The sequence below is a fragment of the Carettochelys insculpta genome, chromosome 22 (assembly GCF_033958435.1).
Source record: "Carettochelys insculpta isolate YL-2023 chromosome 22, ASM3395843v1, whole genome shotgun sequence".
In the NCBI taxonomy this organism is placed as follows: domain Eukaryota; kingdom Metazoa; phylum Chordata; order Testudines; family Carettochelyidae; genus Carettochelys; species Carettochelys insculpta.
This window is the reverse complement of record NC_134158.1, coordinates 10515323-10535964: the sequence shown is the minus strand read 5'-3', so window position 1 is coordinate 10535964 and position 20642 is coordinate 10515323. Positions and strand designations below refer to the sequence as shown.

The following is a 20642-nucleotide window of genomic DNA, read 5'->3' as shown; positions in this document are numbered from 1 at the left end:
TCTTTGCCCCCCGGCACAGCCCCACGGCTCTTTTCCAACCTTTTATTCTTTTTTTTTTTTTTTTTGAACAGTTTTTCAGTTGATTTTGTAACAAACCCCGGGGCCCTGCCCACTCCCACAGTCGGGGGGCGGAGTCCCAGGGGGCCCGGCCAGCCCCACAGCTATGTACACCCCCTTAATTCAGTGAACGCTGCTCCAGTTAGAGGCGGGGGGCCCCCTGCGGCTCCTGCTGCTCAGTGGGGCTGGGGGGCCGGGGCATCCAGCGGAGAACGTCCACCTGTGACCCCTGGGGGGTCGGCACAGCCCTGCGGCTGCCTCCCATGTAGCTGGATGCAGGGGCCCGCAGTCTGGGGCTGAAGGGGCCCGGGCCAGCTCTGTGGGGAGAGCAGAGACAGTGAGGGGAAGGGGACACAGCAGGGAACCCCAACCCCACCCCCACCCCCGGCTCCCACTCACCTGGCTGGGGCTCGGCCCCCGGCACTGCTGGGCTGCAGCTGTGGGGAGAGGGCAGTGGGGCTCAGGGCCAGGGACATCCCTGTGCCCCCAGCCCCCCGGCTCCCGCTTACCTCCGAGCGCCCCATGCCAGGGGGGAAGGCGCGGGCGGCCGAGGGGAGCAGGCGCCCAGGCGGGGGCCGCAGGGCCGGGCTGACAGGCACCAGGGGCAGTGGTGTGGGGGCGGCTGGCGCCCCCTGCTGCAGGGAGCCAAAGTTCACCACCGGCGGCAGCTGCGACTCCACCACCAGCATCTGTGGGGGACAGGGATCAGCCAGGGGGCAGAGTCAGGCCCAGGGGGCTGGGCTGGACAGGGGGCAGGGCTCACCTGCTGGCTGGGGCCTGGGGCCTGCAGGAAGCTGCTCTGATTGGTCTGCGACAAGGAGGCGGGGTAGAAATCCAAGGAGGGGCTCAGCTCTTGCCGCACCTGGGGGGGAGGGGGTTGAATCGGGGTGAAGGGTGGGGCCAAGCCAGGGAGCCCTGCCCCCCCCACCCCTAGGCCCTGCCCCATACCTGGAGCAGGGGCTGCTCTGGGCCCAGCTGGCTGCCGCAGAAGGGGGGGCTGTAAAGGAAAGGGGGGGCCGCCGGGTAGAGCAGCCCCGGGGCCGGCAGCTTGGCCAGCTCCATGTACTGACCCTTGAGGGCCACCCCCGAGAGCAGGGCCGAGCCGGGCGCCAGGAACAAGTGCTGGGATCTGCGGAGAGATGTGGGTCAGCGGCCTGGCTCTGGGGCGGGGTGGGGCACAGCCGTGGGGCCAGCTCTGCGGCGGGGCGCGGTACCCGGGGAGCCTCAGTCCGGCTCTGGGGCGGGGCACGGTCATGGGGAGCCTCAGCCCAGCACGGCCGTAGGGCTGGCTCTGGGGCAGGGCACGGTACCCGAGGAGCCTCAGTTCGGCACAGCCGTGGGGCTGGCTCTGGGGCAGGGGACAGTACCCAGAGGCTCCTACCTGACACAGCCATGGGGCCGGCTCTGGGGCGGGGCGGGGCACGGTCATGGGGAGCCTCAGCCCAGCACGGCCGTAGGGCTGGCTCTGGGGCAGGGCACGGTACCCGAGGAGCCTCAGTTCGGCACGGCCGTGGGGCTGGCTCTGGGGCAGGGGACAGTACCCAGAGGCTCCTACCTGACACAGCCATGGGGCCGGCTCTGGGGCGGGACGCGGTACCTGGGGAGCCTCAGCCTGGCACCGTCATGGGGCCAGCTCTGGGGCGGGGCGCGGTACCCGGGGAGCCTCAGCCTGGCACCGTCATGGGGCCAGCTCTGGGGCGGGGCGCGGTACCCGGGGAGCCTCAGTCCAGCACAGCCGTGGGGCCGGCTCTGGGGCGGGACGCGGTACCTGGGGAGCCTCAGTCCGGCCGTGGGACAGGGGACAGTACCCGGGGAGCCTCAGCCTGACACAGCCATGGGGCCGGCTCTGGGGCGGGGCGCGGTACCCGGGGAGCCTCAGTCCGGCACAGCCATGGGGCCGGCTCTGGGGCAGGGGACAGTACCCAGAGGCTCCTACCTGACACAGCCATGGGGCCGGCTCTGGGGCGGGGCACGGTACCCGGGGAGCCTCAGCCTGGCACGGTCATGGGGCCGGCTCTGGGGCAGGGGACAGTACCCAGAGGCTCCTACCTGACACAGCCATGGGGCTAGCTCTGGGGCGGGGCGCGGTACCCGGGGAGCCTCAGTCCGGCACGGCCGTGGGGCCGGCTCTGGGGTGGTAGTGGTACCCGGGGAGCCTCAGCCCGGCACGGCCGTGGGGCCGGCTCTGGGGTGGTAGTGGTACCCGGGGAGCCTCAGCCCGGCACGGCCGTGGGGCCGGCTCTGGGGTGGTAGTGGTACCCATGACCCGTGGCCAGGCATTAGGGCACAGCGCCGTGGCTGCGTTAGGGGGTGCCCCCTACCTGTACGGTGGCAGAGAAGGGGTCCCCGGGCGGAAGCTGCCACTGGCCGCGAGCTGGGACTCCAGAGGGGCGCCGGGCACCTGCAGAGGGGCACGGGGCGTGGGTCAGCCAGCCGGCCAGCCCCACCTCCCGCCCCCTGGCCGGCCGGCCGGCGCCTACCTGGGCCATGCCGGGCTGGCTGCTGTAGACGAGCTCGGGGTAGGGGCGCTGGCTCTGCCCCCTCTCACCTGCGGGGGGAAGCAGTGAGCAGTGAGCAGCCAGGCCGGCCCCACGGCACCCCAGGCCCCCAGCGCCCGGCCGCCCGCCCCTACCTGAGAAAGCCGTGGGCTCCGGGGGGAGGCCGGGGGGGCAGGCAGCTGGCCCCGGGGCTCGGGGCTCAGGGCCCACGCTGGGTCTGGGGGGCGGCGGCCATTCCCGGGCGGCGGCCGGCACCTGGGGGGGGGGAGAAAACCGGCAAGTGAAAAGGGGGGGACAGGGCGGGCCCCCAGCACAGCCTGGCCAGGACCCAGGAATCACCAAAATCGCCCCCCGGCTGCTCTCACTCACCCCCTCTGCGCCGGCCGGGGGCTCCTGGCCAGGTTTGCTGCCCTTGCTCACGCGTAGCCCCAGGTCAGCGTCCTGTGGGGATGGGAACCAGCTGAGGACCCAGGAGTCCAGGTGCCCAGCCCCTACCCCCTCCCCACAGCCGGCGGGGACCCAGGCGTCCGGGACGCGAAAGCCCGCTCTGCCCCTGGCCTCTCACCTTGGCGCTGGCCCCAGGGCCCTCTCTGGCCAGCTCCGCCCGCTGGGAGCGCTCCGTCCCGATGGCGCCGGGGGCCGAGGGGGGGCTGCCGGCCTGGGGGGAGAGCGGAGGTGAGTCCCGGCCCCCCAGCGCTGACCCCCGGCCCCGCACCCGGCCCTCCTACCTTCCTGGCGGCGGCGGGCTCCCCACCCGGCTCGGGGGGGCCCTTAAGGCCACCGTCGGGGGAGCTGCGCTGGCTGCAGGCGGCCGACGAGGCCTGGGAGTCGCTGCTCACGTCCACCCCGCTGTCTGACGGGCTCCGCTGGGGGGGGGGGGCACAGTGCTGAGGGGGGAGCCCCTGTACCCCCTGCCCTTCCCTCCCCGGGGCCCCCACCCCGCTGTCCGAGGGGCTCCGCTGGGGGGAGCCCCTGTATCCCCTGCCCCCCACCCCACTGTCCAATGGGCTCTTCTGGGGGGGGACCAGTGCTGGAAGGGCAGAAGAGCCCACATACCACCCTGCCCCCTCCTTCCCCAGGACCCCCCATGGTGCTGTCTCACGGGCTCTTCTGGGGGGGCAGTGGAGCCCCTATACTGCCCTGTCCCCACCCCAATCACACCACTATCCAATGAGCTCCTCTGAGGGCGGGGGAGGTGCTCGGGGACCCCTGTACTGCCCCACACCCCACTCCTGCACCCCCCTTCTCTAGGGAGAGTCCCCCCCTCGCCCTCCCTTCCTGGGGCCCCAAGCGCGGCACTGGGGCAGCCCCCCAGGACACTCACCTGTGTGCTAACACCAGCCTCCAAGGGGTCGCTCCAGGGCTCCCCAGCCCGGGGCCGGTAACTTTTCCGGGGCACACCTGGGGAGGAAGGGGAATTAGGAGCTGGCGGCAGGTGCCCGTGGGGGGGAGGGGGCAGTCAGAGCCCCAGCACCTCACCTGCTTGCAGCCGGCTCCAGATGTGGGGCGCCAGCCCCTCGGGGGGGCTGCTCCGGCTGCGCTGCTCCAGCCGGGCGCCCGGGGGGTCCTGCCGGGGTGGAGGAGGGGGAGCGTTAGCTGAGGGGACAGGCGGGCTGGGGGAGCCCCTGGTTCCCGGGTCCCCTCTCACCTCCGGCTGGGGGGGCTGCTCCCGGCGGTGGGGCAGGAAGCCACTAGCCCCGGGGGGGTCGGACAGGGCCAGGCCCCGGGCCCCCGGCTGCAGCAGCTGGGCCTTGGCCAGGAAGGGCGGCTCTGGAAAGCAGAGGGGGGCACTGAGTGGCTGAGGTCTGTGCGTGCAGCGAGTTCGCGGGGTCTCAGCGAGTTGGAGGCGTTACCTGTGCCGATGGCCCCGGTCGGCTGCTGCTTGGCGCGGGCGCCGTGCCGGGTGCTGAGCTCCGCCAGTGCCTGCTGGATGCCGGCCGGGTTGCTGGGCACTACCTGGTCCAGGCGGTAGACGGCGCTGGTGGTGGGCGCTGGGGGCAGGCTCAGCCCCGGGGGGTGCTCCTCGGCCGGCCGGCTGCGGAGACGGGGGGGGGGGGGGAGAATCAGGGCTGTGCCGCACCCCAACCCCCTCGGATCCCAGTAACGCCCTCACCACCCCCAGCCTGCCAGCCCCACACCTGCGCTTCTGGGACAGGACAGGGCCAGCCCCTCCCGTCGCCCCCCGGTCTGCCAGCCCCACACCTGCGCTTCTGGGACAGGACAGGGCCAGCCCCTCCCGTCGCCCCCCGGTCTGCCAGCCCCACACCTGCACTTCTGGGGCCCGGCAGGGCCAGCCCTTCCCGTCACCCCCCGATCGGCCAGCCCCACACCTGCGCTTCTGGGACAGGGCAGGGCCAGCCCCTCCCATCGCCCCCCGGTCTGCCAGCCCCACACCTGCGCTTCTGGGACAGGGCAGGGCCGGCCCCTCCCGTCGCCCCAGCCCCTCACTGCCCCCGGCTCTCCCCATCCCCACACCTGCGGTTGCGCGGCGAGGGCCAGCTCCTCTTCTCACCGCGCCCCCCGGCCGCCCCCCCACGCCCCCCGGCAGCCTTGCCCCCGCTGCCGGGCCCAGGGGCGGGGCGCCGGTTCTGCCGGTCCATGCCGGGCCGCTGGCTGGAAAAGCTGCGCTTGGACAGCTCCTTGCGCTGGGCGAGGGTCAGGTCGCCGGCGGGTGGGCGGGCCGGGGGCTCCTTGGGGCCGGGCCCGGGCCCGGCGCGGCGCTCGGTGAAGTCGCTGCTCTCCGAGGCCGTCTCCCACTCCTCGTTGGCCTGGTCCGAGTTCTGGTTGGACAGGTCGGGGGACTTGGTGCCGGCGGGGCGCCGGGGGGGGAGCTCCTCCGCCGGGGCGGGGGGGGCGTAGGCCGGGCCCCCGCCCCGCTGCTCCCCGTTCAGCTGGGCCGCGTTCTCCCGCTCCTGCCGGAGCCGCCGGAACCGGGGCGGCTTGTCCTGGTGCTGCGAGCGACCATGGCGCCGCCGGCGGGGCGGTGGCCCCTGGGGCTTGGGGGGGCCCTGGAGCCCAGCTGCCTCGGGCCCCGGGGCTGCTCTCTCCTTGCCAGCCAGCTCCAGCCCTGCCTCTGCCTCTGCCTCCGGCTCCGGCTTCCTCGCGGGTGGGGCCTTGGCCAGGGGGCGCCCCCCACCCCGGCCGCGCCGCGAGGGGACGCCGCGAGGGGTGAAGACACGGCCGCCCCGGGCGGGCGGCTCAGCCAGGCGGGGCGGGGGCGGGGGGGCGGCAGCCTCCTTGTCCGAGTGCGCCACGTCGCTGGCGCTCTCGTGGGTCTCGCTGCCCGTCTCCGAGCCGCGCTGGCGCCGCCGCTTGGGCACCTCCTCGTACTCGGAGCCCTCGCTGCGCGTCTCGCTGGCCGTGCGGGGCCGGGCGCCGCCCGCCGGCCCCTCCTCCAGCCGGTAGAAGGGCTCCCGGTAGCTGCGGAACTCCCGGCTCCGGCCTCGGCCCCCGGCGCCCCGCCCACGCCCGCCGTAGGCCCCCCGGAACCCGCGCCCCCGGGCGAAGTACTCGCCCCGGCCCCGGGCCCGGCCCCGGCCCGCGTAGCCGCCCCCCCGCTCGTAGGGGCCCTCGCGGCGCCGGTGGGCGGGCGACAGCTCCTTGGGGGGCGCGGGGGCGCTGCCGTTCACCAGCACCGGCCCCTTGGGCTCCTTGCCGGCCTTGGGTGCCTCCGGGCCCTCCTTGGCCTTGGGGCGCGGCTCCTCGGGCTCCTCTTTAGGGGGCGCGGGTGGCTTCTTTATGGGCCCGGCCCTGCGCGGGGGCTTCTCGCCGCCGGCCGCCTCCTCGGCCCGCCGGCTGCTGCCCGGCCGCGGCCCCCAGCGCGTCTCCGTCTTGGCCTCGCGCCGCAGCGGGCGGTGAAAGTCGTGCGGCTGGCGTGAGGGGCGCTCGGGCCGGCGCGGCACCTCTTCCTTGGGGGGCTTGGGGGGCACTGGCACAGGCGCCTCAGCTGGGGGGGGCTCCTCATCCGGCTGGGCTGGGGCCTCGGGGCGCCTGCTGGGGGGCAGGGGGAGGCCAGCCGGCCAGGGGGCCCCCGGGCGGGGCTCATCCCCCGGGAAGCGGTGCAGGGGGGCCGGGGCGCCGTTCTCGGCGAAGGCCGGGTAGCTGGCCATGTAGGGCTGGGGGGCGGCAGCCTCCCGCAGGCGAACGGGGGGCGTCTCGCTCCTGGGGGGAGAGAAGGGGGGTCACACAGGGCCCCTCAGCCTGCCCCGCCCCACCCCACCCTCGGCTGGGCCGGGCTCCACTCACCGCAGGCCCTTCTCCTTCTCCTCCTCCTCCTCAGGCTGCCGCAGGGGCCGGGCCTCGCCCGCGAAGACGTCTCCGGCCCAGGCCAGCTTGGGGTCCATGGGGGGGGTGCCGCGCTCCCGCAGGATCTGGGGGTGGCGCTCGAAGGGCTCCGAGCCGGAGCCGCCGCTGTCGGAGCGCTCGCGGGGCAGCAGGCCTGGGGGGCAGAGAGCACAGGTCGGGGGCTGCTGGGGGGCGCGGGGCGGGGCGGGGCGGGGCGGGGCTTACCGGAGGGGTGCACGCCGGGCGGGTAGAAGTCCACAGGCGGGCGCCCCTGCATCACGCGTGGGTCCATGTAGGGCGAGATCATCATCCAGCGCGGGTCGAAGTTCAGCTGGGCCAGGGGCGGGGGGCGCCCCATGGAGCCCGGGTACAGGGCCTTGGGTGGGGCCTGCGGCTGGGGGGGCGGGGCCTGCGGCTGGCCCGCCCCCTGTGGAGGCGGGAGGCCAGGCGAGGGCCCCAGGCCCACCAGGGAGGTGGCTGCCACCGGCGGCTGGGGCGAGGCGGGTACCGGCGGCTGTCCATGCTGCTGCCGCTGCTGCTGCTGCTTCAGCAGCTGCTCCTGGGGACACCGGGGGGGTCAGCTGGGGACACCCACGGCCCCCATGAGCTCCTGCTGGCCCCCATCCCCGGCCCCCGCAGGCGAGTTCCCCCAGCCCCCCAGCTGAGCGCGCCCGGCCCCCCATCCCCAGCCCAGCCCGGCCCGGCCCCCCGCAGGCGAGTTCCCCCAGCCCCCCAGCTGAGCGCGCCCGGCCCCCCATCCCCAGCCCAGCCCGGCTCGGCCCCCCGCAGGCGAGTTCCCCCAGCCCCCCAGCTGAGCGCGCCCGGCCCCCCATCCCCAGCCCAGCCCGGACCCCCGCAGGCGAGTTCCACCTGCCCCAGCCCCCCAGCTGAGCGCGCCCGGCCCCCCATCCCCAGCCCAACCCGGACCCCCGCAGGCGAGTTCCCCCAGCCCCCCAGCTGAGCGCGCCCGGCCCCCCATCCCCAGCCCAGCCCGGCCCCCGGCAGGCGAGTTCCCCCAGCCCCCCAGCTGAGCGCGCCCGGCCCCCCATCCCCAGCCCAACCCGGACCCCCGCAGGCGAGTTCCCCCAGCCCCCCAGCTGAGCGCGCCCAGCCCCCCATCCCCAGCCCAGCCCGGCCCGGCCCCCCGCAGGCGAGTTCCCCCAGCCCCCCAGCTGAGCGCGCCCGGCCCCCCATCCCCAGCCCAGCCCGGCTCGGCCCCCCGCAGGCGAGTTCCCCCAGCCCCCCAGCTGAGCGCGCCCGGCCCCCCATCCCCACCCCAACCCGGACCCCCGCAGGCGAGTTCCACCTGCCCCAGCCCCCCAGCTGAGCGCGCCTGGCCCCCCCATCCCCACCCCAACCCGGATCCCCGCAGGCGAGTTCCTCCAGCCCCAGCCCCCCAGCTGAGCGCGCCCGGCCCCCCATCCCCAGCCCGGCCCGGCCTGGCCCCCCACAGGTAAGTCTCCCAGCCCCCCAGCTGAGTGCGCCCAGCCTGGCCCCCTGCAGGCAAGTTCCCCCAGCCCCAGCCGAGCGCGCCTGGCCCCCCATCCCCAGCCCAGCCTGGCCCCTCACAGGTGAGTCTCCCAGCCCCCTAACTGAGCGCGCCCACCCCCCCCATGCCCAGCCCCCCGCAGGCGAGTTCCCCCGGCCCCAGCCTCCCAGCTGAGCGCGCCCGGCCCCCCGCAGGCAAGTCCCCCTGGCCGAGCATGCCCAGGCCCCCATCCCCAGCCCAGCCCGGCCCCCCACAGGTGAGTCTCCCAGCCCCACAGCTGAGCATGCCCGGGCCCCCCACCCCCAGCCCAGCCCGGCCCCCCGCAGGCAAATCCCCCCAGCCCCCTAGCTGAGCGCGCCCAGGCCCCCCCCATCCCGGCCCCCCGCAGGCGAATCCCCCCGGCCCCTTAGCTGAGCGCGCCCAGCCCAGCCCGTCCCCCCGCAGGCGAGCCCCCCAACCGAGCACGCCTTGGGCCCCTGGCACTGACCTGCTGCTGCCGCTGGAACCGGGGCGGCAGAGACTTCTGGTACTTGGAGTAGCCCAGGCCCTGGGCGGGGGGCGCCTGGCGCGGCAGCACCGTGGGCTCGCCCTTGGGCTCCGGCTTGGGGGTGGCTGGGGCCACCACTGGCTCCTCTGCGACCGCGGGCGCTTCGGGGGGGGCAGGCGCCACAACCGGCTCGACTGGGGGGAGAAAAGGGGGGGGTCAGTCCCTGGGCCCCCCGTGCACCCCAGGATGGGCCCCCGAGACGCAGGCTTTGGGGGGGTGTCCCCATGGGGGGCAGGACTGTACCTGGTGCCGGGTCGGTGCTGCCACGGGGTTTGCTGACGGGGCTGGGCTCCTCCGGCTCTCTCTCCTCCTCCGGGGGGGCAGGGGCGGGGGCGCTGGGCGCGGGGGGGGCCGGCGGGGGGGGCGGGGCGGGGGGCGGGGCCGGCTCCTTCGGGGGCTCGGCTTTGAGGCGCTTGTCGGGGGCCCCGAACTTCTCGTCCAGGCGCTTGAGCTTCTCGGCGCAGGCGGCCCGGCGCTCCTCCTGCATGCGCCGCTCCTCCTCCTCCCGCCGCCGGCGCGCCCGCTCCACCGCCGCCGAGATCTCCGAGCAGGACTGCTTCCGCCGCTGGCGCCAGGCCTCGTCCTCGTCCTCCGGCGCCGGCGCGCGGGCCTGCGGGGGGGTCAGCTGGGGGGCCGCTGGGCCTGCTCCGCCCCCCAGCCCCCCCCGAATGCCCCCCAGTCCCCCTCTCTGCCCTGCCTGCGCCTCCCTCAGCCCCAGTCCCCCGCTCTGCCCCCGAATGTCCCCCAGTCCCCCTCTCTGCCCCGCCTGCGCCTCCCTCGGCCCCCAGTCCCCCGCTCTGCCCCCGAATGCCCCCCAGTCCCCCTCTCTGCCCCGCCTGCGCCTCCCTCGGCCCCCAGTCCCCCGCTCTGCCCCCGAATGCCCCCCAGTCCCCCTCTCTGCCCCGCCTGCGCCTCCCTCGGCCCCCAGTCCCCTGCTCTGCCCCCGAATGCCCCCCAGTCCCCCTCTCTGCCCCGCCTGCGCCTCCCTCGGCCCCCAGTCCCCCGCTCTGCCCCGCCTGCGCCTCCCTCGGCCCCCAGTCCCCCGCTCTGCCCTGCCTGCGACTGTCTTGCTGCCCCACCCCCCCAGCCCAGCCCCCCCAGTCCTCCCACCTGACCTGCGGCTGCTCCACAGCCCCATGGCCATCACCACAGCTCCCCTGCCCGCCTCCCTCAGCCCCCAATCCCCCCATCACCTCCCTTGGCCCCCCAACACCCTGCACACCCTATTCATCCCGCCCCGTGGCCCCTTACCGGGAAATCGTTGGGCTGCCCCCAGTTGCCCCGGTTGGGGGGCGGCGGTGGTGGCGGGGGGCGAGGTGCAGGGGCAGTGGGTGGTTCTTTGGCCCCCTCCGACAGGCGGGAGCCCTCGGCCCAGGCTGGCTTGGCGGGGGGCGGCTCCTCCTTCTTCACCTCGGGGCCCGGCCCCTGGCTGTCCGGCCTGGGGGCAGAGGTCAGTGCTCAGGGGGGAACCAGGCTGGGGCAGGGCAGGGCTGGGCCCCGGGCGCAGGGCTTCCCTTACCGTTTCTCAGCCCCTTCCTCGTCCGACTCCCTGCCATCCTCCTCGTCGCTGAACCGCAGCTTCTCGGTGTAATCCACCTCCTCGTGGGCGCCTGGCCGGCCGCACGCACAGACAGACAGACAGACGGCACGTCAGAGGCCGGCCTGGCCAGGGGCTGCCCCCCAGCCCACCCCCACGGGGCGTTACCTGCCCAGCCTTCGTCATTCTCCTGGTCCAGCTCATCAAACTCCTTCAGGTCGTCCTGCTTCAGCACGGGTGGGCGGCTCACCGGCTCCACCAGGCGCTGGGGGGGCTGTGACGGGCGGGGCCCAGCCAGCCGGGGGAACCTGGGGAGTGTGAAGCAAAGGGGGCTGGGGACAGGACCCAGGAGTTCTGGCGGCCAGCCCCACCCCACCTCCAACCGCCAGCCCCACCCCGCCCCCAGGCGCCAGCCCTGCCCCACTCACCTCTGCGCCTCAGGCGGGGGGTAGCGGTAAGGTCCCTGCGGCCCGTACGGCGGCGGGAACGGGAGGTACGGGGGGTACATCTGGGGAGAGACAGGCCATTAGCCGCAGGAGCGTTGCTACCACCCCGTCCCCCAGCCCCGACACTCACGAATGGTGGCATCATCCCCCGGTAGGGAGGGAAGTGGGGTGGGGCGGAGGGCGGCACGCCCACCCCGGCCCGCCCGTCGGAGGCTCCGGGGTGCTGCTCGGGCACCTCCCCATCCGTGCCCCGCCCGCCGCCGTCCCGCCAGCTCGTCGCATCTGCAAAGCAAAGGGGAGGAGTCACCCGGGGAGCCTGGCCTCGTGCGGGATGTGGGGCAGAGGGCTGGGTACCCGGGGAGCCCGGCCTGGTGGTGGCTGCGGCCCCTCGGGGTCGGGACCCCAGGGGATGTGACTCCTGGGGCCGGCAAGCTGGGGACACCTTGACCTGGCACTCACATGCAGCTGGCTCTGGGGGGGGCACTTTACGTGTAGGCCAAGGGCCCGGTGGCTGGCTACCTCCAGCAGGGGCTGACACACAGATGGGAGACGGCCCCTGCAGGTTGGGGGGCTGGTTAGCTGGGTAGCCTGGCCCAGTACAGGACACCCCTGCCTGGCATGGAGACGCGTCCCCCGGGGGAGGGCACACCAACGGGGAACCACCTGAACTGAGCCAGGACCTGCAAAAGGGAACCCCTCCCTGCTCGGCCAGGCTCTTTCATGACGGAAGAGAGGCCTCTGGCGTCCCCCTCCCTTGGAGAGGGGCAGCCCTGGCTGGAGGGCGGGGGAGGCCGGACGGCACTCACTCTGGGGGCGGAGGTTTGGTCCGGGCCCATACGACGCATCGGCAGTGTCCCTTTCTTTGCCAGCTTTGTCCTGGTCTCCAGCCGCCTGCAGGGTCGGAAATTCCTCGCGAGAGAATCGCGACAGTAGGTTTGATCCCTTTCCACCTGCGCAGAGAGGAGGCCCCATCAGAGGCTGACCGGCCAGCCCACCTCTGCCACCCTGGAGGGTCAGGGAGCTACCAACAGACAGAGACACACATCTCTGAGGGCTGGAAGGGACCTTGGGAGGTCAGCGAGTCCAGGCACCAACCCTGACGGGGTGGGGTTTTTTTTTTTTTTTTTTAATATGTTTTCCTCAGACCCCTAAGTGGCCCCTCAAGGGCTGAACTCACAGCCCTAGGTTTAGCAGGCCAGTGCTCAGAGCACTGAGCTCTCCCGCTCCCTACACAAAACAAGAAGAATGCTGCACCAATGATCTTCCAGCTCTATGACCCTGGAGGACCGCACAATGGACAGAACTGCTGCTTCCGTGCCCTGGAGGACCAGTGATCTTCCAGCTCTATGACCCTGGAGGACCACAGGGGTGAGAACTGCTACTTCTGAGGCCCTGGCGAACCACCGCTAAGGAACTGCAAGTCAGTCCCGTGACCTGCAAGGTCTCCAACCCCGGATGTCCAGCATGTTTCCAGTGTGAGCCGGGAGGACCAAGGAGCAAAGGAATTACCAGCTCTATGACCCGGGATTGGCCACACCAGGCCCCATCTAGCCTGTTGCTGGAGCACCTGGCTAACCCACAGCCCTGAGCACAGTTAGGGCCTGAGGTGCCAGTGGGGCGGGCGCGTCCCCCCGACCACTCGCATAGCAGCTGGCTCAGGCCCTCGACAGGCGGCACTTGAGGCTCCAACCCTCCCATCTCAGCCGTCTGAACGGAGCTGGAGAGGTCCCGTCGGTATTGGCCAGTCGGCACGGGGACTCCTTGTTCTCTGCCGCAGAATGCTGTGCTTGACCCCAGAGCACCGTGCTAAGGAGCCCTGATCCTTCCCACAGCACCCCAGCTCCTCAGCGCAGGGGCAGGAAACACACTCACCATCTCCTTGCGCTCCATGGGTAACGCTGGCCTGTGCCCAGGACTTTACCCCGCTTGCTACTGTAGGGGGATTCTGGGAGAACAAAGGGGCGAGGGTCAGGCTCACACAGGGGCCAGCACCCCCTCGCTGGCCTCACGAGAGCCACCCCCAACTTCCCAGCCGGGCACTGAACAGCTCCCACATAGAGCCTGCCCCCACGGGGAGCCGGGAGAGGTCATGGGCTGCCCCACTGACCTGTGGGCCGAGGAAATGCCAGCAGGCTCTCGGCGCCAGGGACGCGGATGCTGCCTGGTTGCAAGAGGGAAATCCGGAGTCCCCTCCCTCCAGTGCCCGTAAAGGTACCCCCGCAGTCAGGTCCCCACCAAGGGAGACCCTGCCCGCCCCACCCCACCCCCCACTTCACCTCGGGGGCTGCTGGGGGTCGTTTCGGCTGGTTTGAGGCAGACGTCTGTGAAGCCGGCGGCGACTGCGATTCCGGCGGCTGAGCTGGCGAGGCATCGGTACTGAGGGAGGGATCCAACCAGGCCAGACACCGGGGGGGTGGGGGGGAGAAGAGAGAGACTTCAGACTGGGGCCCAACGGGAACCGGCACCCCCAGGCCAACCCTCCTGTGCCGAGCCCCTCACCTCTTTGGGTCTGACTGGTCCTGCTTGCTTGCCCATCCTGTCCCGTCCTTTGGCACTAGTGAGACGTTGGGGTCATTGCCTTTGTTCTCCGCTTTCAGGCTTGGCAGGTTTGCAGGGGGTGGCATGCGCCGGGCAATGGCAACCTTCCCGAGACTCTGCAAGCCATGCCGAGGGGCTACTGCGAGGAGGGAGGGAGGAGTTAGGGCCTGCTCTGACCCCCTGTGCCACAGCCGGCCCCTCCGCCCCGAACCCTGCCAGTCCCCTGCACCCCAGTTGGTCTCCTCCGCCCCGATCCTTGTCCCACGGGGCCCCCTGTGCCCCAGCTGACCCCCGCCAGTCCCCTCTGCCCCACAGGCCCTGGGCTGTTCCCCATCTGCTGCCCTCCTGGCAGGATCAAGCACCAGCCCCCTTTTTCCCCAGGCCCCTCAAGGGCTGAACTCACAAAGCTGGGTTTAGCGGGCCAACGCTCAAACCACTGAGCCATCCCTCCCCTCCTGTGCCATGGGTCCCCCGCTGGCTCCCCTGCCCTGTGACAACAGCACCTTGCTGGTTCTCTCTGCCCTGTGCCATGGGCCCCCGCTGGCTCCCCCACTGCCCCAGGCCCACTCCCTCCACCCAGGGCCCTCATGCCCGTACCTGTGGGTTTCTGGATCTCTAAGGATTTGCCCTTGTACGTATCAAACAGGTTGAGCGACGAATACTTTTTTCCATCCTTCCCCTTTGCTGTTTGCCCCAAACGATCGGACATTGCGCTGGAAGGTCATTGAGTACGCTGGTTCCTCCTGGCTCCTTGCGAAATGGGCCTCTGTCTGCGGGAGAGAAAGGGCGAGGCAGACGTGAGAACCCAGGAGCCCTGCCTGGTTCCTAGGCCCCCACCCGCAGCTCTAGCCCCGCCACAACCGGAGACAGGCCCAGCTCACCGCTCTTCCTCGTCTGCTCATCACCTGCACCAGCCTAAACTGCCCCGGACACAGCGAGCCCCCTACGACCTGTCTGCGATACTCACGTGCCAGTCGACCCAGTCGCCAGGGCCTGGGGCTCAAAACTGCCCCTTGCCACGTTACGCCACCACAAAGCAGCCGTCTCGCAGCCCTCTAGCGCCTGGTGACACCGCATATCAGGTGAGGAGCTTGCGGGGCAGCACCGTCTCCAGAGCCGAGGAAACGGCTCTGCCCCACCTAATCCAGTACCGCGTTAGCCCTAAAAGCCCTACCGGGAGGCTGGTTTGCTTGGTGAGGGTACAGGCGAACTCGGCGACCCCTGTCACCAGCAGCTCCACCCCAGTTGGGATGGTCCCACGCCTCCGGCCCCCCAAAGGACGAGGCTCTTTCTGCAGTTTGCCTACTCCCACGCAAACAAGTCAGGACCCTGCAGCTCCGACCTGGGCCAGCGAGGGAAGTGTTTCCAGCCCCCGGGCTGCCTTGCGTCCCCTCCTTCTGCCCGGCACAGCTCAACGGGTCTCTGCGCTGGGGTCCCATGAGGACACAGGCTGGGGGTTCTGGGAGGGGCAGCTCCGCCCGAGCCCCTGGAGATGGGAAATCCAGCCTGACAATGCCAGGGGCCAGCCTTGTGAAACCTCACCCCCAAATCCCAGCACAGCCCCCACCCCACAGCTGAGGATCAAACCCAGTAACCCCGGCGCCCAGCCTCTATGCAGAGCCCCCGGGTCACGACACCCCTCTGCTCCCCCAGAGTGGAAAGCACAAGCCAGGAGCCTCCCTGCGGAAACACACCTCTCTGAGGGGCTCTTTGTGGCTGACGTTAAATCTGCGCGCTGGCTCTATCGCCGCGTCCGACTGCCCCACGCCCCCCAGCTGGGCCAAGGCCCTCAGCCCGGAGCTGGAGGGATGCTGCCGGGAGGAAGCCTCCAGTGCTCAGCTAGGCTGCAGGTGCTCCCCTGGCAGGGCCTGGCTAAGGGGATAACTGCCACCGCTACCCCGACCTCCGTCCAACGGGCCCGGAGCAACTCCTGGCTGGATTCCCGGGGGGAAGACGCCCCGCGGTACGGGGGTAACAAACGTGCCGGAAGAACCCTGCGCAAGCTGCGCAGAACAGACCCGCCCCTGCCCAGCGAGAGACGTGGCCAAGCAGCAGGTGACGAACCGCCCAGGACTCCGGCTTGATAACCAAGGCAGCGCGGCAAATCCCCCTCCCACAATCCACCCAGCACAAGGGGACAAGGAACCCGGTCAGGAACCGGAGGGGAAACCCAGAATCTCGCTCACTCAGCAGCCTTCGCCCCGGGGTCACCTGCCTCCGCATTTCCAAGGGCCGCTGGGTACCCGGCTCTGCAGCAGCAAAGGCGGCAGCGGGGCCCAGCACACACTGCCAGGACAGCGACTCAGCACGTTCCTGCCCCGTGACTCAGTTTCCCCACCTGTAACCTAGGCAGAAGGCTATCGCTCCTTTTCGGTGACCCAGAGCCGGCAGGTGCCAGCCAAAACCGGTTGGACTTCCGGGGTTACAGAAAACCCGCGAACGTCGTTACGCACGGCTCCTCTGGCGAGCAGCGGCACGCCACGGACGCTAAGCCGCTGCTAAGACAGCCAGAGCACGGGGGTGCTCCCATGAACAAGGCTTCCAGTGCGCCCCACAGAACGGTGCGGTGAAATCGAAGCGGTAACGACCGCCAGGGAAACCACCGTCACTGGGCCCAGCAGAGCCCCCAGCGCAACACCGCCGGAGCCGCCCGAACAGCCCTGGCGGTTCTGGCCCAGCACGGCTCCGGGGGGGTGGGGGACTCCCTTTATTCGCCCGGCACGTGGCTGGCGGAGGAAGTCAGCGGGAAGCAGAGGGCCAGGGCACGCCGAACGCTGCAGTTTAATCCTGCTTCGTGGTCAGGCACCAGCCTCGCTCTCCGGGGGCCGCGCCTCTGCCACGCTCCGTCTTACGCCCACTTTTCCACCACCCCAATTGCGGATTTCCTTTCCAGAGGGGTCACGGCCGTCCCATGGAACAGCACGGGGAGCCGCGGCCCCTGCGAGCCGCGCGCTGACTGGCAGCGCGTGGCACGCGCCCGCCTGGGACGGACCGCATGGAGCCCGGGCTTCCCTAAGGGGTGGCGTGCGCTCATGCAGGGTCTCTGTCTAGCCGTGACGGGCAGCCTCGGCCCCACTCCTCGCACCGTGTGCAAATGTGAATTCTTCCTCTGCTCTCCCCATGGCCACGGCGCACACCTCGGCGGCGCCGCCGTCCTGAGCCTTCCAGCCAGGCGACGAAAGATGCCCGGGGCGTGGTTTTCCGCTCGTCCTTGGCACACGGCGCTCCCCGAGCTCAGCACAACCACGGCTCTCGCCGGGCCAGAATTCATCCTGCCGCCGCCGGGCCGCTCCCAAGGCCTGACGGCGCGAGGGGCGGAGCGGGCCGGCGCTTTTCGAACCTGGCGGGTTACCAAACCCCGGAACGGCTTTGCCTCGCACGGGCGAGGGGTGTGGCTAACCACCTGGGGGGCGAGAGACGCACAGCCCATAGATCCATCCTCAGGTGCCAGGCACCCCCCAGCCAGCTCAGCGCCGCGCTCGGCTCGCCACCAGGACGACCCGGCCGCTCCCCCCTCCAAATTTTGGGGTACCCAAGAGCGCTGGATTTCTACATAACAAAGGCCAGCAACTCCCCAGCCCCCCAGGGCGGGAGGAACTGCAGTCCGATCCGGGGGGGCGGCTACACCCTCCAGCACGGGTCCAGCCGCCCGCCTGCAGCCCCCCGGGAACGGGTCCGGCACCTCAACGGGCGGTCATTAGCGGCTCGGTTCTGCTCCCCAGCTAACGGCCGCCCACGCGTGCCCGGAGCCGGCACCACACGGGCGGGGACCAGTCCATGGCGGCACTAGGGGCTCGTCAAAGGGGGCAGAGAACGACAGGAGAGTCCCGCCCTGGTCAGAGCGGCGAGGTACCTGTCATCACGTCCTGGACAGGCTGCGGCGGGCGGGGCTGCTGCGAGGGCCAGGTGCAAACGCCCCCCCCAACATCTGGGGGGGGGATATTTCTGTGGGGGTGACACAGCCCCCCCCAAAGGCAACCCATCCCCCCGGACAGGCAGGGCAATGCAGTCGGACAGCACCCTTCCGATGCACCCCACCAGCTGCTCTCGGAGCACCCCCCCGTCACTGCTGCCGCTGCCAGCGGGGGGCTATCACAGCCCCCCCACTTCGGCAACACCCCACTATGTCTCGCGGTGGGAAAGGGGCAGTGGGACCCCGCCCCCAGGGGGTCGGATGCCCGGGCTAGCCCCGCCCGCCCGGACTGAGGGGCGCTGCCCGTCACCCCAACCCGGGGCACGGATTCAGATTTTTCTCAGGCGGGGCCGGAAAGCACAGGCGGTTTCCATGGGAACAGCCCGCACCCCCCCCCCCCGGACAAGAACAGCAGCAGCGCTGGAGGAACCCCCATCCTGCCACCAGGCCAGACCCCCCATTTCCAGACCCACGGCCTGCTTCCCACACCCCCGGGGGGCCGGGTGTGGCCAGAGACCCGGGTTTCAGGGTGCCCCAGGCAGGGGCCGAACGGGGAGTCCCTTCGCCCCCGACGTCCCCCCGGCAAAAGAACACAGCTGAATTCGCAGGGCCATGGCACCCCCGGGACCCCCAACGGAGCCGGGCGCAGCCAGAGACCCGGGTTTCAGGGTGCCCCGGCGAGGGGCCAAGCACCCCGGACGTTCCCTCCCCCGAGAAAGCCAGCGGCGGAATGACCCACAGCCCTGACCTGGCAGCCACGCACCCCCCTCCCGTGTGACCCCCAGGGGGGCGGGGAGAAGGAAGAACAATGGGGAGATGGGGGTCCCCAGCTGCACCTCCAAGCCTTTGGGGACCCAGGAGGACTCTGGCAGGCTGGATTTGGGGGGACACGACTGACACCCACTGGAGACAGAGGGCAGCTGCCTTCACCCCCCACATCCCTGCCCCATAGGTGGGGGGCTGGCATTCAGGGCTCGAGGGAGGATCCCGCCCCCCACGGCCCCGATCCCAGCCCTGCCCTGCGTGCCCCCTGGTGGCCCTGCCCTAGTCCCCACCCCCAAGTTCTGGGGTGTGGGGGGGGCTCTCCTCACAACTGTCACTTGAGGGCCCCCCCCGGGTCTGCGTGGGGGGGGCTGGCGGGGAGCCCAGGCTCCCCCCGGGGGAGAAATGCCCCCGGCAGGGGGCGGGGGAAGCGATTTGGGAGGGGCTGGAGGGTTCGAGGGGGGCGGATGGGGGCCCCCCAGGGGCGGATGGATGCGGATGGTGCCGGGGGGGGGGGGGGAGAGGAGGAGAGGGCCGGGGACAAGATGGCGGAGGCCTGAACGTTCTACCGGCTCCAGCCGAGCCGAGCCGTCTCGCTGCCCCCCGCCCGCTTTCCGGGGCCCGGAGCCGAGCCCCGCGGGCCGGAGCCGGGCCCATACGCACCTCTTCGGGTCGGGCTCAGTCCGCGCTCTCCGGATGCGGGGCTCCCGGGAGCGGACGGGGGCGCCGGGCGGCGGATGGCGGCGGATTGCGGCGCCCCCCACCCCGCTTCCCCTTGTGTTGTTATTTTTCCAGGACCCGATGTGGCAGCCGCGGCGTCTCAGCACCGACTAAACGGCCATCCGGGTCCCAGACCCCGGCGCGCGGCTGAGGCCACGCCCCCACGCGGCGTAAGGGCGGGGCCAGGCCGCGACGGGGCGGGCCGGCTGCACCGGGAGGTATATTTGCATAATACATGCAAATGTCGTGGAGCCTTTTGCTTATCTGAATATTAGCGTTCGGGATAGGTTCTCATTTGCATAGTTTATGCAGAAGGCGCCGGGATTTCTGCCCGATGGACTAGTGTTATTTAGGCGGTCTGTAGTAATTTGCATAATTTATGCAAGAAGAGCGGGGTTTCCCGCCCCATGGAATAGTGTTATTTAGGGGGTCTGTAATAATTTGCATAATGTATGCGACAGGAGCGGCGTTTCCCTGCCCAATGGAATAGTTTTATTTAGGAGTATGGGATAATTAACAAAATTTATGTAAAAAAACCAGGATGTGGAATAAGGGTATGTGAAAATTTGCATAATTTGTGAATAGGTGAGGTTTCTGGCACACACTGGTGTTTCCTGCTCTTTGTGATTTTCATAGTTTATGCAAAAGTGAAGAGATTTGTGGTCTAGTAAAAGTGTTGTTTGCATGTCATATGTCTGTGACAACATCTTTTATATTTGCATAATTTATTCACTAAGCAATCAGGGACTGATACACTAAACCCAGGTGTGCTCCCAGGCCTCTATTCATTTACCTAACCTATAAGGTAGCATAGCCTAGTGGTGAAATCAGGAATTGTAATTGAAACCCTTGCTCATTTACATAATATGCAAAACATGCTAAAACTGGATGATTTGGATTAACAGAGATGCACAGTGCTCTGTGTTAATTTGCATAAAGTATGCAAAAGGTAAAAGGCTTCTGGGCTAATTCACTTGCCATACCCAGAGATTCTCTTAATTTACATAAATTATGGCTTGCAGTGTAATTCAACATAAGCACTTTAATGCACTTATCTGCATAGGGGGCGTGGCTCCAGGTATAGTAAAACCAGCTGATTAGAATGTTTGTTCCCAAAGGAGGGGGAGGTAATATGGCCTGGGCGGTGGGGGACGGCCAGTGATTAGTGCCAGATTTTTTTCCAATCTGCATAATGTATATACTAATGGCCAGGCTTCTAAAGGCAAATTATGCACAGATATTATTCTTCGGTTGCATAATTTCTGCAAATGTAAAGCTTTCAGGGGGTGCCATGCAATTTGCATAATTTATTCCTAAGAAAAGAGTTTTCTGTAAAAGAAGGAGTTTATCTGGGCATCTTCCATCAAAGAGGTAGGTGGTAGCCATGGATACCTACCCTGACATAATGATGTCTGCCATTGGGAGACACCCCCAGACCCGCAAGGCACAATGGGATGTTCCACCCCCCCCCCCCACAGATATAAAGGACCATTCCACAATGACACTCTCCCTCCTTAAAATAATGGGATAGTCTAATCCCACCTGCTGTAATGGATCATTCCTCCTCATTAGAATGAGACCTTCCAACCACACTTATGAATATAATGGACCACTGCCCCGGGACTCCCCCCTCCATATGGTAATGAAATGTTCTAATCCCATCTTCTTATAAGAGTACCTTGCACGGGTGGTACCCCCCTCCAGGTTGCTATAATGGGCCATTCCACCAGAAGACACCCCTCTGTGACACTGTTCCCATTAAATGGACTGTACCACTCCCCCTCTTTTTCTAAAATGGGTCATTCCTCCTCCCACACTTTCAGATAATGAGTAGTTTGACTCCAAGGTCCC

General features: G+C 69.6%; 1 protein-coding gene across 2 annotated transcripts; it reads right to left on the bottom strand.

Annotated features, from left to right (window-relative positions):
• Positions 1-30: 30 nt before the first annotated feature.
• On the bottom strand, positions 31-18932 carry PRRC2A (proline rich coiled-coil 2A). Of its 2 annotated transcripts, XM_075017611.1 has the most exons (31): positions 18735-18932; positions 13994-14166; positions 13358-13535; positions 13135-13234; positions 12731-12803; positions 11665-11808; positions 10989-11140; positions 10841-10920; positions 10581-10720; positions 10395-10485; positions 10127-10313; positions 9119-9485; positions 8816-9009; positions 7065-7398; positions 6801-6993; positions 5031-6716; positions 4409-4590; positions 4204-4325; positions 4035-4122; positions 3880-3956; positions 3284-3421; positions 3121-3213; positions 2925-2996; positions 2690-2810; positions 2538-2605; positions 2379-2458; positions 1006-1186; positions 821-919; positions 567-746; positions 457-494; positions 31-374 (listed from the first exon to the last, which is right to left on the bottom strand). In XM_075017611.1, the coding sequence occupies exons 2-31, from the start codon at positions 14103-14105 to the stop codon at positions 200-202; spliced, it is 5745 nt and encodes a 1914-aa protein (XP_074873712.1). In that variant the 5' UTR covers positions 14106-14166; positions 18735-18932; the 3' UTR covers positions 31-199. The 2 variants fall into 2 exon arrangements, with proteins under 2 accessions (XP_074873712.1, XP_074873711.1); XM_075017610.1 differs by having other exon boundaries at positions 457-746; positions 18735-18931.
• Between the last annotated feature and the right edge of the window lie 1710 nt (positions 18933-20642).

What these genes read in the sequence shown, in the direction of transcription:
- PRRC2A (XM_075017610.1), bottom strand. Translation starts at nt 14,105, where the DNA reads ATGTCCGATCGTTTGGGGCAAACAGCAAAGGGGAAGGATGGAAAAAAG. An exon ending in GGGGGATGATGCCACCATTC is followed by an intron (nt 10,921 to 10,988) that starts GTGAGTGTCGGG and finishes GTCTCTCCCCAG; the next exon opens with ATGTACCCCCCGTACCTCCC. An exon ending in GCCAGCCCGGCATGGCCCAG is followed by an intron (nt 2,459 to 2,537) that starts GTAGGCGCCGGC and finishes GCCCCTCTGCAG; the next exon opens with GTGCCCGGCGCCCCTCTGGA.